This window comes from Aotus nancymaae, unplaced genomic scaffold, assembly GCF_030222135.1.
Source record: "Aotus nancymaae isolate 86718 unplaced genomic scaffold, 86718_ANA_hifiasm-v0.15.2.pri h1tg000028l, whole genome shotgun sequence".
Classification (NCBI taxonomy): Eukaryota; Metazoa; Chordata; class Mammalia; order Primates; family Aotidae; genus Aotus; species Aotus nancymaae.
The window spans coordinates 39,991,901-40,008,333 of NW_026988441.1; the positions used below are offsets into that span (position 1 = coordinate 39,991,901).

General features: G+C 53.8%; 1 protein-coding gene across 9 annotated transcripts in view; it reads right to left on the minus strand.

The window, feature by feature from the left end:
- Positions 1–16,433, minus strand: part of ANKRD24 (ankyrin repeat domain 24) — a 43,915-nt gene that overhangs the window by 7,702 nt on the left and 19,780 nt on the right. For all 9 annotated transcript variants that reach the window (XM_064382074.1, XM_012436382.3, XM_012436383.3 and 6 more), the window contains 12 exons: positions 15,920–15,977; positions 11,600–11,670; positions 11,305–11,411; positions 10,938–11,125; positions 9,693–9,721; positions 8,118–8,198; positions 7,883–7,990; positions 5,551–5,589; positions 5,366–5,464; positions 2,226–2,298; positions 1,870–1,988; positions 118–1,722 (listed from right to left, as the gene is read on the minus strand). In XM_064382074.1, coding sequence (XP_064238144.1) covers positions 118–1,722; positions 1,870–1,988; positions 2,226–2,298; positions 5,366–5,464; positions 5,551–5,589; positions 7,883–7,990; positions 8,118–8,198; positions 9,693–9,721; positions 10,938–11,125; positions 11,305–11,411; positions 11,600–11,670; positions 15,920–15,977 — 2,577 coding nt within the window. The remainder of the gene's footprint in view (positions 1–117; positions 1,723–1,869; positions 1,989–2,225; positions 2,299–5,365; positions 5,465–5,550; positions 5,590–7,882; positions 7,991–8,117; positions 8,199–9,692; positions 9,722–10,937; positions 11,126–11,304; positions 11,412–11,599; positions 11,671–15,919; positions 15,978–16,433) is intronic.

Here is a 16,433-nt window from a genome sequence, read left to right on the forward strand (position 1 = left end):
ATAAAATAAAATAAAATAAAAGTCTGTTCAAGTAAGACTGATGGGGTCAAAACACCCCAGGGCTGTGGGGCTAAAACAGGCCACTGTGGGGGCGGGGTGGGGGCCGGCCCTGCTCACCTGGAAGACTTCAGCACTGGTCTTCTCATGCCGCCGTCCCAGCTCCTCCAGCTGCCCCTCCAGCTGGGCCACGTTGGCCTGCAGGGCGCCCACGATGCGCTCGTGCTCCGAGAGTGCCACACTGCACACACGCTCGCGCTCCAGCTCTGCGCGCAGCCGGGCGGCCTCCTTGCCAGTGGCCACCACCTCCTGCTCCAGACTGGCTGCCCGGCCACGCAGCTCCAGGGCTTCCTCCTGCAGCCGGCGGTGCTCAGAGGCCGGCACCACAGACTGGCGGAGGGCCTCTGAGGCCTCCCGCAGCTCTGCCAGCCCCTGCCGCGCCTCCTCGCAGGCCGACGCCAGCTCAGCCACCCGGGCCTCGGCCGCATCCCGGGCCCGGCCCAGCTCCGCGGCCGCTGAGCGCTGCTGCTCCCCCGTGGCTCTGGCCGTGGCCAGCTGCTCACGCAGCACCTCCAGCTCCCGGCTCTGCTCCAGCCGCACCTCCTCCCGCTGCGCCAGCTCCGCCCGCAAGCCCCGGGCATCCTCCTCCGCCAGCAGCCGGCTGGCCCGAGCCTCATCCAGGCTGGCCGAGGCCGCCTCCAGCTCCCGCAGGCGGAAGTCCCGCTCTCGGAGGTCCTCCCGGGCCTGTTCCAGGGCCGCCCGTAGCTGTGCGGTGTCCACGCCGCCGCTGCTGCTGCTACCGCCTCCGCCCCCGCCGGCCCCGCCGCCCTCGGCCTCACGGACACGCTGTCGCAGCCGGCCCGCCTCGGCCTCTGCGGCCTCACACTTCCCGAGGGCCACCTCCAGCTCAGCGGCTGCCTCCCGCTCCCGCTGCCAGAGTGCCTCCTCCAGGCCGCGAATCCTGGTCTCCAGCTCGACTTGAAGCTTTTCCGAGGCCTCTGCGGCACCAGGATGTAAGACGGGTCCAGCAGAGACTCCTGGGGCTGTGGCCTCTACCCCTGGGTTTTCCACATCTGTGGCATGGACTCCCGTGGCCTCCATCCCTGTGGCCCTAGAGCTGGTGGCTTCCATGTTTGTGGTCCCAGTGACTGGGGGCTCTGCTTGCCCAGCACGCACTTCGTAGGCCAGCATTTCTGCTTCCTCTGCATTTGTTTTTGTGGCCACCACTCTCGTGGCCTCCGTGCCTGTGTCCTCAGCTCCTGTGGGCTTAGTTTCTATATTTGATTCCTCTTCTATGGTCTCCATGTCTCTGACCTCAGCCTCCGTGGGTTTCGATTCTGTGGCCTCAGCTCCCGTGTCCTCAGCACCTGTGGATGCAGCTTCCATAGTCCTGGCTTCCATTGTTTCATCTACTGCAGCCTCCTTATCTGTGGTCTCTGCTCCATTAACTTTGGTTTCTGGAACCACTGAGCCATTTAGCTCCATGTGGGTTGGCCCGTTTTTGGTGGCTGTGGCTCCAGCACCCTCATTTTCCCCACAGGCTGCTCCCTCTTCTCTGGGGAACTTCTGTGTCTCCTGCTGCCTCAGTGCCTGCAGGGCCTCAGCGTGCTGCCTGCGCAGCTGGTCAAACTCGGCCCGGAGAGAGTCGTAGAGGGCAAGAGGGATGACCTCAGCCGGACCTTCCACCTCCATCTGTGTCTCATCCTTCTCAAAGTTCTCCAGGATCTGGGGAGTGGGGTGGGGGGCAGGAGTCCAGTAGGGGTTGATGTCACCATGGGGATACAGGGTGGTCTTGCCACCTTTCCTGCCCACCCTGACCTCAGGGAACCAGCCCCAGGCCCTCAGATCTGTCCCCAGCCTCACTTTCCCCACCTGGACCTTCTCCATCAGTTCCTGGTTCTGTCTGGTGAGTGCAACCACCTGCTCCTGCAGTAAGGACAAGCGTTCCTGGGCTGATGGGCTGAGCTGCCTGGACAGCACCGCCTCGGCTCCTGGAGGTGGACACAGAGTCAGGCCCCAGGGGACCAGGTCACAGGAGACAGGAGCTGTGGGGCCAGAGTGTTGGAACAGGGTCCCCAGGGCAGGCTCAGGCAAGTGGAATTTTAAAAATGGATGAGTACAAACCTCCCCGCCAGCTTCAAACTCCCCCACACCTGGAGGTCCAGGCCTCGTCTCCCAGGGCCCCAGGGATAAGGTGGGCGGGAGTGCGTGGGGAGGTGGGGGCTCACCTGGAAAGTCAGGCAGCTCACCCTCCTCATCCTGCAGGGTGGCCACGTCATAGCTGGTATTCTCCCGCTCGTTCTGGGGGTAGGGAGCAGAGGCCAGCTCGGGGTTCTGCTCTCAGCCCCTGTGTGTCCCCACCAAGACACAAGTGTGGACTGGGCCGTTCACATATGTGTATGTCCCCCATGAGCACCAGACGGCTGCATTTGGCCCACAAGGACTCAGTAAGCACCTTCTATGTCCTTTACCACCCCCGTTTTTTCTTTTTTTGGAGCCAGGGTATTACTCTGTCAGGAAGGCTGGAATGCAGTGGTGTGATCATAGCTCATGGCAGCCTCCAGCTCCTGGGCTCAAGTGATCCTCCCACCTCAGCCTCCCAAGCAGCTGGGACTACAGGTGTGCAACATCACACCTGGCTAATTTTTCATTTTTTTTTTTTTTTAACACAGAGATGAGGTCTCACCACATTGCCCAGACTGGTCTCCAACTCCTGGATTCAAGCAATCCTCCTGCCTCAGCCTCCCAAAGTGCTGGGATGACAGATGTAAGCCACCATGTGTGGCCCCATTTTTTTTTCCCCAGGCTGCGGTGCTGTGGCACAATCTCTGCTCACTGTAACCTCTACCTCCCAGGTTCAAGTGATTCTCCCACCTCAACCTCCCGAGTAGCTGAGATTACAGGCATGCACCACCACATCCAGCTACTTTTTGTATTTTTAGTAGAGATGGGGTTTCACCATGTTGGCCAGGCTGGTCTGAAACTCCTGACATCAGGTGATCTGCCCACCTCGGCCTCCCAAAGTGCTGGGATTACAGGCGTGAGCCACCAAGCCTGGCCCCACTTTGTAACTAGGTTGTTTTTGGGATACTGAGTTGTATTAATTCCTTACATATTTTGGGTATTAACACCTTAACAGATGCATGGTGTATGCCAGCATCCTCCAGCTTCCTGGTCTATGTGCCACGGGCATTTCCCTCCTGGGTGAGGGGACCTTGCAGCAGGCTGTGGTTACCTGTGGGTGTGTGTGTCTGTGTGAGAGTGGACGCTGACTCTATCCATTTGCCATGCAAACCGCTGGCTGGAAGTGTGTGTTTGTGATTATAGGTGTGGGCATAGTGTCGTGGGCTCCTTCCCGTGACTATGTGTGATTGCACGCTTGAGTGTTTGTTTGTTTGTTGATTCTTTCGAGACAGAGTCTTGCTCTGTCACCCAGGCTGGAGTGCAGTGGTACAATCTCGGCTCACCGCAAACTCCGCCTCCCAGGTTCAAGCGATTCTCCTGCCTCAGCCTCCCAAGTAGCAGGGATTGCAGGCGTCTGCCACCACACCCGGCTAATTTCTGTATTTTTAGTAGAGACTGGGTTTCCCCATGAGGGCCAGGCTGGTCTTGAACTCTTGACCTCAGGTGATCTGCCCGCTTCGGGCTCCCAAAGTGCTGGGATTACAGGTGTGAGCCACCGCGCCTGGCCTTGTGCTTGAGTTGTAGTCTGGTGTGTGTGTGGTTGTGTTTTCTTTCTTTCTTTCTTTTTTAAATCTGGTTATCCAGTTTCTGTGGAAATGGTTATGTTCTGAATGCATCTGTAGATTTGTGTGATTGTGTGTATGACCGTCTATATGTATATATGTTTGCATAATTATGTGTTTTCAGAAATACTGGTGGTGCACGGTGGCTTATGCCTGTAATCCCAGCACTTTGGGAAATGGAGGTGGGAGGATCACTTGAGGCCAGGAGTTTGAGACCAGACTGGGCAATGTAGTGAGACCACATCTCTCCAAAAAGAAAAAAAAGTAGCTAGGTGTGGTGGCACACACCTGTGGTCACAGCTACTCAGAAGGCTGAGGTGGGAAGATCACGTGAGCCCGGGGAAGTCAAGGCTGGAGTGAGTCATGTTGGTGCCACTGCACTCCAGCCTGGACAACAGAACAAGACCCTATCTCAAAAAAGAAAAAAGCAAAGGAAAAGAAAAACTTGTTGCACACGTATGCATTTGTGTCTGTGCGTGTGACTGCATGGGAAGGGCTCACGTGCAGTGCGTGTGTGTGTGCGATGATACATTCTCGCATGTGTTTCCTGCGTCTCTGTGAACTGTGTCCGCGGGTGTGCTCATTGTTATCCATGCTCCGTCATGTGCATGGAGAGTGGTCATCCATCCCTGCGTGTGAGCGTGTGCTTGGAGAAATGGACTTTCTGGGGCTGGGTGCAGTGGCTCACACCTGTCATCCTAGCACTTTGGGAGGCCGAGGCAGGCAAATCACCTGAGGTCAGTTCAAGACCAGCCCAGCCAACAGGGTGAAACCCTGTTTCTACTAAAAATACAAAAATTAGCCGGGCATGGTGGTGCATGCCTGTAATCCCAGCTACTGGGGAGGCTGAGGCAGGCAGGAGAATTGCTTGAACCAGGGGGGCGGAGATGGCAGTGAGCTGAGATCGCACCACTGCACCCTAGCCTGGGCAACAAGAATGAAACTCTGGGATAACATGGGGAGAAATGCCAGATGTAGGTGACGGGGAGATGGAGGCAGCAAACCACACTGCCATGTGTGTACCTATGCAACAATCCTGCATGATCTGCACATGTACCCCAGAACCTAAAGTACAAAAAAAAATGAAACTCCATCCCCTGCCCCCCAAAAATACAAAAATTAGGTGGATGCGTTGACATGCACTTGTAGTCCCAGCTACTCGGAGGCAGAGGCAGGAGAATCGCTGGAACCTGGAAGGCAGAGGTTGCCGTGAGTCGAGATCATATCACTGCACTCCAGCCTGGGTGACAGAGACTCTCAGGAAAGAGAAAGAAAGAAAGAGAGAAAGAGAGAGAGAAAGAAGAGAAAGAAAGAGAAAGAGGAGGGAGGGAAGGAGGGGAAGGGAAGGAAGGAAGGGAGAAAGAATGAGAGAGAGAAAAAAAAAAGAAAAGGGAGGAAAGGAAGGAAACAAAGGAGGGAAAGAAATGACCTTTCTGTGTCTGCGCACATTGGTAAGTGTGCATGGGTGCATGTGACCATGGCTGTGTGAGTACACATCTGGTGGGCGCGTCTGCATGTGTGTAAGGCTGTGCGTGCACTGATATGGCTGTCTTGTTGCTGCTGCAGGAGAGAACCTCCCCCACCCGGCCCCAGCCCAGCCCCGACTCAGTCACTGCTCTTACCTCCAGCAGGGACAGCCGGCTCTGCAAACTCTCCACCTCCCGTCCCAGGCTCTCCTTCTCCTCCTGTCTCTCTGCCAGGAGCTGCTGCAGCTCTTGCACCTGGGAGCAACAGTGGAGGCTCAGCTGCCTCTGGGAGGAAAGGGTGGGCAGCGGGAGGGCCGGCTCCACCCCACCTTCCGGCCTACCTGTCTCTCCAGGCTGTGCAGGGAGCTGGCCTCCGGGGACTGACGGGAGAAGCAAGGACAGGGGGTTGGATCTGGGCAGGGGATCTCTCTGCCCTACCTCCTGCTTCATAGCCTCCATTCCATGCACATTCACTCACTCCATGTGCAACTACTGAGCACCTACTGCATTCTGCCTGCTCACTCATTACTATTTATTGAGTGCCTGCTGTGTACCAGGCACTAATTAGCCTGCTCAGTCATTACTAAGTATTTGCTAACTATATAGCACTTGCTATATATTGGGCACCATTCATTCCTATTTATTAAGTGCCTATTTTGTGCCAGCTATTGTTCTGACCTTTCGCTCAGTATTTACTGAGCACCTACTGTGTGTCAGCATGCACCATTCTGACCAGTCATTCATTTCTAAGTATTTGTTGAGCGCCTGCTGTGTGCTGGTATGCACCATTCTGGTCAATCATTACTAAGTACTTATTAATCACCTGCTGTATGCCAGGCACTGTTCCATTCATTCATTCATTCAACAATTTGTTGTTTTGTTGTTGCTGAGACAGAGTCTTGCTCTGTTGCCCAGGCTGGAGTGCAATGGCATGATCTTGGCTCACTGCAACCTCTGCCTCCCAGGTTCAAGCAATTCTCCTGCCTCAGCCTTCCAAGTAGCTGGGATTACAGGTGCCTGCCACCACACCCAGCTAATTTTTTTTTGTATTTTTAGTAGAGACGGGGTTTCACCATGTTGGCCAGGCTGGTTTTGAACTCCTGACCTCAAGTGATCCGCCCGCCTCGGCCTCTCAAAGTGCTGGGATTACAGGCATGAGCCACCGCACCTGGCTAGAAAGTTTCTACTGGCGGCCGGGCGCGGTGGCTCACGCCTGTAATCCCAGCACTTTGGGAGGCCGAGGCGGGTGGATCACAAGGTCAAGAGATCGAGACCATCCTGGTCAACATGGTGAAACCCCGTCTCTACTAAAAATACAAAAAATTAGCTGGGCATGGTGGCGCGTGCCTGTAATCCCAGCTACTCAGGAGGCTGAGGCAGGAAAATTGCCTGAACCCAGGAGGCAGAGGTTGCGGTGAGCCGAGATAGCGCCATTGCACTCCAGCCTGGGTAACAAGAGCGAAACTCCATCTCAAAAAAAAAGAAAGTTTCTACTGAGTGCCTCTTATGGGGCAGATCCTGGTTTTCGCCATTCATTCATTCACTCACTTGAATATTCATTCACTCAATAAATATTGATGACACCCACATTGTGACCCAGGCACCATCAGCCATGCCTGCCCTGGCAGGCTCAGTCAAATTCGGGGACACACATAAAATAGATGCATGCCCAATAACAGTAAGTGCTGCAAATGGAAATAAAGAGGCCGGGCACGGTGGCTCACACCTGTAATCCCAGGACTTTAGGAGGCCAGGTGGGTGGATCCCCTGAGGTCAGGAGTTTGAGACCAGCCTGGTCAATGTGGTAAAACCCCGTCTCTACTAAAAACACAAAATTAGCCGAGCATGGTGGCGGGCTCCTGTAATCCCAGCTACTTGAGAGGCTGAGGCAGGAGACTCGCTTGAACCTGGGAGGCAGAGGATGCAGTGAGCTGAGATCACGCGATTGCACTCCATCCTGGGCGACAAGAGCAAGACTATCTCCAAAAAAAAAAAAAAACCCAAAAAACAAAACCCAAAACACCCAGCTGTGGTGGCTCATGCCTGTAATCCCAGCATTTTGGGAGGCCAAGGAGGGTGGATCACAAGGTCTGGAGTTCGAGACCAGCCTGACCAACGTAGTGAAACCCCGTCTCTACTAAAAATACAAAAATTAGCTGGGCATGGTGGTACAAGCCCTTCATCCCAGCTACTTAGAAGGCTGAGGCAGGAGAATTGTTTGAACCCAGGAGGCGGAGGTTGCAGTGAGCCAAGATCACACCATTGCATTCCAGCTTGGGCAACAAGAGCGAAACTCCGTCTCAAAAAATAAAGAAATATAATAAAATAAATAAAGCGAACTAGTGAGTTGGGGAGGCGTTTACAGCTTTAAAGAAAGTGGGTATGGGAGGTGTCTTTGGCAAGAGGCCTATTACATGAAGTAGGTGAGGGTAAAGTGCTGTGGGGACATCTGAGGCAACAGCATTCCAGGCAGAGGACACAGCCTATGCAAAGGCCCTGGGTCAGGACCAAGCCTGGAGTTAGAGGAACAGCGAGGGGGCCCAGGTGGCTGCAGCAGAGTGGGGAGGGAGAGAGAGGGAGGAGGGAAGGAGGATGGAAAGTAAAGGGCATCTTCATGTTGCATTCACCCCACCCAGGCTTGGCCCCATGCCCGAATCTCCTCGGCCTCCTAACCTCCTGCTGCCTCCGTTCCTTGTGCTGTTCCAGGCCCCGGATCTTCTGCAGGAGGCGGCCCCTCTCCTGTCGCAGCCTCACGATCTCCTCGTAGGCATCTTGGTCATCCTGCTCCCCTCCCCGCCCACTGTCTTTAGACAGGGCCTAGGGCTGCCCCATCCCAGGTCTGAGTCAGAGCTCCTTCCCACGCCCGGGGGCTTCCCACTCCTACTCCCATGCCCAGAGCGTCTCTCACCAGCACGGGGATGCTGGCGGGAGGTGGAGGTGCCTTCCGTTTCTTGGGGGCCCCCTGCTTTCCATGGCTGGACATAGAATTCTGGGAAGGGAGGGGAGAGAGGGTGAAGGGGGTGGATCGGGGGGGCCATGCTGGCCTCCCCTGCAATAAACCAACCCAGCCAGCCCCAGCCGTGCCCTGACTTCTGTGAACACTGACCCAGTCCCTGCCTCCTCCCCCTTCCTTATCCCAGCATAAACGCAGACAAGACCACCTCGCTGTAAGTTCCCGATCTTACTCTTCACTCTCTGCCTCAGTTCTTTCCCCAGCTAGACTACAGTGCCCTCACGTTTTCACTCCTCTGTGGAGCAGAGATGCTTTAAAACTAGGAGAGGGGCCGGGCGGGTGACTCACACCTATAATCCCAGCACCTTGGGAGGCCGGGGCGGGTGGGTCACTTGAGGTCAGAAGTTCCAGAGCAGCCTGGACAGCATATAGTGAAACCCCATCTCTACTAAAAAATACAAAAATTAGGCCTGGCGCGGTGGCTCACGCCTGTAATCCCAGCACTTTGGGAGGCCGAGGCGGGTGGATCACGAGGTCAAGAGATCGAGACCATCCTGGTCAACATGGTGAAACCCCGTCTCTACTAAAAATACAAAAAATTAGCTGGGCATGGTGGTGCATGCCTGTAATCCCAGCTACTCAGGAGGCTGAGGCAGGGGAATTGCCTGAACCCAGGAGGCGGAGGTTGCGGTGAGCCAAGATCGTGCCATTGCACTCCAGCCTGGGTAACAAGAGCGAAACTCCGTCTCCAAAAAAAAAAAAAAAAAATTAGCTGGGTGTGGTGGCACACATCTGTAGTCTCAGCTACTCAGGAAACTGAGGCAGGAGAATCACTTGAACCCGGGAGGCAGAGGTGGCAGTGAGCCGAGATCGCACCATTGCACTGTAGCCTGGGCAACAGAACAAGACTCCGTCTCTCAAAAAAAAAAGAAAAAGAAACAAAAAACTGGGATAAGGGCGATACAGTGGCTCACACCTGTAATCCCAGAATTTTGGGAGGCCAAGGCAGGTGGGTCACTTGAGGCCAGGAGTTCGAGATCAGCCGGGCCAACATGGTGAAACTCTGTCTCTACTAAAAATACAAAAATTAGTCAGGTGTGGTGGGTGCCTGTAATCCCAGCTACTCGGGAGGGTGAGGCAGGAGAATCACTTGAACTCAGAGGGTGGAGATTGCAGTGAGCCAAGATCCTGCCACTGCACTCCATCCTGGACAACAGAGTGAGAGAAAAACAAACAAACAAAAACAGAAAGAAGGGAAGAGGCCAGATCTGTTTCCTTCCCTGAAGACACCAACCCTCAACAACCTCAGTCCCTCCCACCCCAGCCCCACAATTTGGTCCCCTCCCCCTAGTATTCTCACCCAGTTCTAGGAGTTAGGCCACTTGGCCGCAGCATACCCTGAAGGTAGCATTCTTTCCAAACTGGTTTTCCCAGGTCTAACTTCCTTCTCTTCTCACAGAGCTTGGGGCAGGGGAGAAGTTAGTGTGGATGCAGGGAAGAGGGCCTCCTTCACTGCTTAGGGGTCCATACCTGAGATGACGCCTCGCCTGAGTCATCCTCTGGGAAGGCGGGGGAGAGAGGGAAGCAGGGTCAGGCATTCTGTTTCCAGCCCCAGGAAGGGCATTGGTGGGCCCCAGGGACTTGTAGGAGGCTCCCGATTTCCCCAAGAATCAGGACATTTAAGGTAGAAACCTGGCACTTGGGTAGAGTGCTGAGGGGGGACTTACTGTTAAAAAGAGAGGACACCTGGGCGCTGTGGCTCACGCCTGTAATCCCAGCACTTTGGGAGGCTGAAGTGGGCGGATCATCTGAGGTCAGGAGTTCCAGACCAGCCTGACCAACATGGTGAAACCCCATCTCTACTAAAAATACAAAACAGGCTGGGCACAGTGGCTCAGGTCTGTAATCTCAGCGCTTTGGGAGGCCAAAGCGGGCAGATCACGAGGTCGAGAGATTGAGACCATCCTGGCCAACATGGTGAAACCCCGTCTTTACTATAAAAACAAAAATTAGCTGGGTGTGGTGGCAGGAGCCTGTAGTTCCAGCTACTTGGGAGGCTGATGCAGAAGAATTGCTTCAACCTGGGAGGCGGAGGTTGCAGTGAGCCAAGATTACCACTGCACTCCAGCCTGGTAACAAAGCGAGACTCTGTCTAAAAAAATGAAAGAGGACAGGCCAGGTGCAGTGGCTCACACCTGTAATTCCAGCATTCTGGGAAGCCGAGGTGGGTGGATCACCTGAGGTCAGGAGTTCAAGAACAGCCTGGCCAACACGGCGAAACCCAATCTCCACTAAAAATGCCAAAATTAGCCAGGTGTGGTGGCAGGCGCCTGGTGTCCCAGCAGGTTGGGAGGCTGAGGCAGGAGAATTGCTTGAACCATGCTCTTCTACCTTTTGTATTTTTAGTGGAAACAGGGTTTCACTATTTTGGTCAAGCTGGTCTTGAACTCCTGGCCTCAAGTGATTTGCCCACTTTGGCCTCCCAGAGTACTGGGGTTACAGGTGTGAGCCACCTCGTCCGGCAGGGGGTGCCCTTCTTAGGAGAGGCAAAATTTTTTCTGTATAGATGACCCAGGAAAGCAGAAGCAGACCCCCTCCCAGACTACACTAAATGCCCTGGGGCATTAGTTGAAACTGTTCTAGTAGAATCCGGTAAGTGCTGGGACCTCCTAGAATGCAGCCAATTGGGGGTACCTTGAAACTATTCGAGATAGAGAAAGGCGGGGTGATGAGAAGCTGCCAAGCAGATGCGGCGGGGAGGTGGGGCTTGCATACCGCTGGGTGGGGAGGGGCGCTGGGCCGCCTCTTGCAGCAGGTGCAGGATGAGTTTGTCCCCCGCCAGGGCGCCATAGTGAGCGGCGTCCTGTCCCAGCGCATCGGTGATGCCCAGCTGGGCTCCGCCCTGCAGCAGGACCTCCACTGTTTCCGGGCTGGCCCCTTCACAGGCCAGCATCAGGGCCGTCCTACCAGGGGAGGGGGCTACTGAGGAGATGAGAACATCCCCCAAACCCCCACGCCCACCTCAGCACCCAGGCCGAGCTGGGAAGAGGAGGCTGGCTAGATCGCCTTACTCAGAGAGGTTAAGAGTCTGGCCCAAGGTCACACAGCATAGGGTGGACTGGCTGGGAGGGGAGATGCTCACCTGCCTTGCAGGTCCTGATTGTTCGCGGCAGCCCCTTGCTGCAGAAGGAGACGGCACAGGTCTGTGTGACACATCTGAGCTGCTATAATGAGGGGCGTTGCGCCTGACTGGTAGGGAGGAGGAGGGATGCAATGGCATGAGAAAGTGAACCCCCGGAGGTGCAGAGGCCTATATAACCACCCTCGAGTTTCACCCCAAACTTTCTCAGACTTTCAAAGGGTGCCTGAGATACCGCCACTTGGCAGCAGCATACCTCAAGCATAACATCTTTCCCAAAGAGATCCCAGAAGCTTACCCGATCTTGGGGGTTTAGATGTGCCTTAAAGGAGCAGAGCATCTCCGAGCAGGAGAGACAGCCACCAGCCGCTGCAAAAGAGAAAAGGTTGTTGGGTGCAGTGGCTCAAGCCTGTAGTCCCAGCACTTTGGGAGGCTGAGGCAGGAGGATCGCTTGAGCCCAGGAGTTTGAGACCGACCTGGGCCAACGTAGTGAGATCCTGTATCTACAAAAAAATGCAAAAATTAACTGGGTGTGGTGGCATGTGCCTGTGGCCCCAGCTGAAGGCTCGGGAGGCTGAAATGGGAGGACTGCTTGAGCTCAGGAGTTGGAAATTGCAGTGAGCCATGATGGCACCACTGCATGCCAGCCTGGGTGACAGAGGGAGACCTTGTCTTAAAAACCAACAAAAGAAAGGAAGAAAAGCAGAATCAGGGAAGAGCAGGGGTAGGGAAAATGTTGACATTTTCTGGGGACTTTCTGCCTGGATGTGACCCTGCTCATTTATTTATTTATTCATTTATTTTTGAGATCGAGTCTCACTCTGTCACCAGGCTGGAGTGCAGTGGCACAATCTCAGCTCAGTGCAACCCCCACCTCCCAGGTTCAAGTGATTTTCCTGCCTCAGCCACCCGAGTAGCTGGGATTACAGGTGCCCACCACCACACCGGGCTAATTTTTGTATTTTTAGTGGAGATGGGGTTTCGCCATGTTGGTCACAATAGTCTTGATCTCCTGACCTCGTGATCTGCCAGCCTTGGCCTCCCAAAGTGTTGGGATTACAGGCGTGAGCCACTGCGCCCAGCCCTTGCTCCTTTATTTAATGACACATTCCCACCGGGCCCGTGAGATTCATAACAAAGCACGTTTCGCATTTTACAGATGCAAAAACTGAGGCCCCGCCAGGCCTGTGGTCACCCAGTGTGGTGAGAGGCAGAGTCACATGCAGGATCTAGGTGTGCTAACTCCCAGGTCCAAGCACTGTGGTTCCCTCTTTACTTTTTGTAGAGATGAGGTCTGGCTGTGTTGCCCAGGCTGGTCTTGAACTCCTGATCTCAAATGATCTGCCCGCCTCAGGCTCCAAAATGCTGGGATTACAGGCATGAGCCCCCAAGTCTGGCATATTTATTTGTTTTTGAGACACAGTCTCTCTCTGTTACCCAGGCTGGAATGCAGTGGTATTACCTCTGCTCACTGCAACCTCTGCCTCCTAAGGTTCCAGCGATTCTCCTGCTCAGCCTCCCAAGTAGCTGGGATTATAGGCATGAGCCACCATGTCCAGATAATTTTTAATTTATACTTATATATGTATTATTATTATTATTTTGAGACGAACTCTCACTCTTGTCGCCCAGGCTGGAGTGCAGTGGCATGATCTCAGCTCACTGTAACCTCCGTCTCCCAGGTTTAAGCCACTCTCCTGCCTCAGCCTCCTGAGGAGCTGGGATTACAGGTGTCTGCCACCACACCCACCTAATTTTTGCGTTTTTAGACAGGGTTTCACCATGTTGGCCAGGCTGGTCTTGAACTCCTGACCTCAGGTGATCCACCTGCCTTGGCCTTCCAAAGTGCTGGGATTACAGGCATGGGCTACCGTGCTTGGCCTAATTTTTATATTTTCAGTAGAAACAGGGTTTCTCCATGTTGCCCAGGCTGGTCTCAAACGTCTGAACTCAAGTAATCCTCCCACCTCTGCCTCCCATAGTGCTGGGATTACAGGCGTGCACCACCGCGCCCGGCCGGTCTATTTACATTTTAAGAGATTCCCTTCTTTTATTTATTTATTTATTTTTCTTTTTTCTTCTTTTTTTTTTTTTAAAGACGGGGTTTCACCATGTTGGCCAGGCTGCTCTTGACCTCCTGACCTCAGGTGATCCGCCCGCCTCGGCCTCCCAAAGTGCTTAATTTTTTTTTTTTTTTTTTTTTTCCTGAGAGACAGTCTTGCTCTGTCACCAGGTGCCAGGTTGGAGTGCAGTGGCGCAATCTCAGCTCACTGCAACCTCCGCCTCCTGGGTTCAAGCAATTCTCCTGCCTCAGCCTCCCGAGTAGCTGGGACTCCAGGCACACGCCACCACACCTGGCTAATTTTTGTATTTTTAGTAGAGACAGGGTTTCACCATGTTGGCCAGGATGGTCTCCATCTCTTGACCTCGTGATCCGCCCGCCTCGGCCTCCCAAAGTGCTGAGATTACAGGCGTGAGCCATTGCGCCTGGCCAAGAGATTCCCTTCTACTGCCATTTACACAGGACCAGAGTGGACAGGGAGGCTCCCCAGGAGGCTGTGTGGCTGAGACAAGGGCACTGTCTCTGGAATCCCTGAGGATGAATTCCAGCAGGTTGACGTACAGTCAGATGAAGCACAAGAGTCCATTTTTCAGTCAACAAACTGTTTGAATACCTGCTGTGGGCCTGAGGGAGGATGACGTTCTGACTGCTGCAAACCTTATCTACAACACGTAGAACAGTGCCTGACACACAGCAGGTACTCGATAACTGGTTTTTGTTTTTGTTTTTGAAATGGAGTCTCTCTCTGTCACCCATGCTGGAGTGCGGTGGCACAATCTCGGCTCACTGCAACCTCCATTTTCCAGGTTCAAGCGATTCTCCTGCCTCAGCCTCCTGAGTAGCTGGGATTACAGGCACGCGCCACCATGCCCGGCTAATTTTTTATTATTAGTAGAGATGGGGTTTCACCATGTTGGCCAGGCTGGTCTCGAACGCCTGACCTCAGGTAATTCACCCGCCGCGGCCTCCCAAAGTGCTCGATACTGTTGAGGGACAAAAATCAGTGAGCTCCTATATACTGACTAGAGGCACTGCTGCCACTAGGTGGCAGCATATTCCAACTGCAGGGAATTCTTACCCTGTGACTAAAGCCCCAAAAGAAGCCCAATGTTACTGTTTCCGAAAGAACAGATGTTTCTTGAGTCATCAGTGAAAGCGATGCCTGAATTTCACGGGCACAGTGGACAGATTGGGGGCTGGGTTTTGGCTCAAGTGGGAGGGTCCCTTTCCCTTCCTTGGGGAAGGAGTTTGGATTTGGTGATGAAGGTGCCAGAGGCCTGGAGCTATGATTTTCCTGATATCTCTAGGAGCTCCTCAAAATTAAACCCTATGGGCCTGTCCTCATTGTCACAAAGACCAGGAGTACAATCAGCTGCTCCCTGATGTCAGACAACCTGGATTCACTACCACTTACCTGCTGTGGACAAGTGACGCCTCGTTAAGCCTCATCTGTGCAATGGGCTAATAGTCTGTGGTTCAAAGGGTAACTGGGATTTAAGATGGGCTCTAGTGCCTGGCACACGGTAGGTAATAAAAAAGGAGGAGAAGGGCCAGGCGCTGTGGCTCACACCTGTAACCTCAGTACTTGAGGAGGCAGGTGAATTGCCTGAGGTCACGAGTTTGAGGCCAGTCTGACCAACATAGTGAAACCTCATCTCTACCAAAAATACAAAAAAATTAGCTGGACGTGGTGGTGTGCGCCTGTAATCCCAGCTACTCAGGAGGCTGAGGCAGGGGAATCACTTGAAGGGATTCCCTTCAAGCGAGGGAGGCGAGGTTGCAGTGAGCAGAATTGCGCCACGGCACTCCAGCCTAGGTGAAAGACCAAGGACCTGCCTCCAAAAACAAAACAAAACAAACAAACAAAAAAATCAGCAGGGTGTGCTACAAAACATACTATATATAATACAAAAAATTAGCACAGGCCTGTAATCCCAGCTACTCAGGAGGCGGGCGGGAGAATTGCTTGAACTCGGGAGGTCGAGGTTGCACTGAGCTGAGATTGCACCAATACACTCCAGCCTGGGCGACAGAGCAAGACTCTATCTGAAAAAAAAAAAAAAAAAAGAGGCTGGATGTGGTGTAAAAAAAAAAAAAAGAAAGAAAAAGCTAGGCGAGGCTTCATGCCTGTAATCCCAGCACTTTGGGAGGCCAAGGCGGGTCAATCACCTGAGGTCAGCAGTTTGAAACCAGCCGGACCAACATGAAGCAAACCCATTTCTATTAAAAATACAAAATTAGCTGGTCGTGGTTGCAGGTGCCTGTAGTCCCAGCTACTCGGAAGGCTGAGGAAGGAAAATTGCTTGAACCCAGGAGGCAGAGGTTGCAGTGTGAGCCGAGACTGTGCCACTGCATTCCAGTCTGGGTAACAACAGAGTGAGACTCTGTGTCAAAAAAACAAAAAAATAAAAGAAAAAAGAGAAAAGGAAAGAAAAGAAAAAGGAAAAAGAGGGGACAGGAAGCTTCACAGCAGGTCCCCAGGGCCCAGGGTAGAACAATCCCCAAGTCTAGCACCCTCTGGGCTATGGGGTCAGGGCAGGGCTGAGCTGCACCTACCTGCATGGTGTAGGGCAGTCCAGCCGCTGCCGTCCACGACGTCCACCACGCAGGAGGCCTGGGGATGGGGGGAGTCCTTTGAGGCGGAGCCATCCTCCTTGCTGCCTGATTTCTCTAGGACTGCCTTCCCCACCTTGGGCTCTGCTATACTTCAGCCTCTCTGCCTCACCCTTCCCAGGCCCCCAGGTGACTCCATTTTCATGAAAATTGGTGGGAAAAGAACATAGCTGGGAGCTGAGAAGCAGCTGAGAGTTTGGGGCATAGCTGGGAACTCTGAGGGTGGCTGGGGCTAAGAAAGGACCTAGGACTTAGGGAGTCAGGAGGTATCTGGCGTTGGGAGTATATCTTAAGTGGGAGAAGCATCTGGATGCTCTGAGAGTATCCGGTTATCCAGGGAGTAGCTGGGATTCTGGAGGAAGAGGGGTCAAGGAATATCTAGGATTCACAGAGCATCTAGGGGTTCAAGGAATTGCTGGAACTCAAGACTAGAAGGGGTCAAGGGAGTATCTGGGGT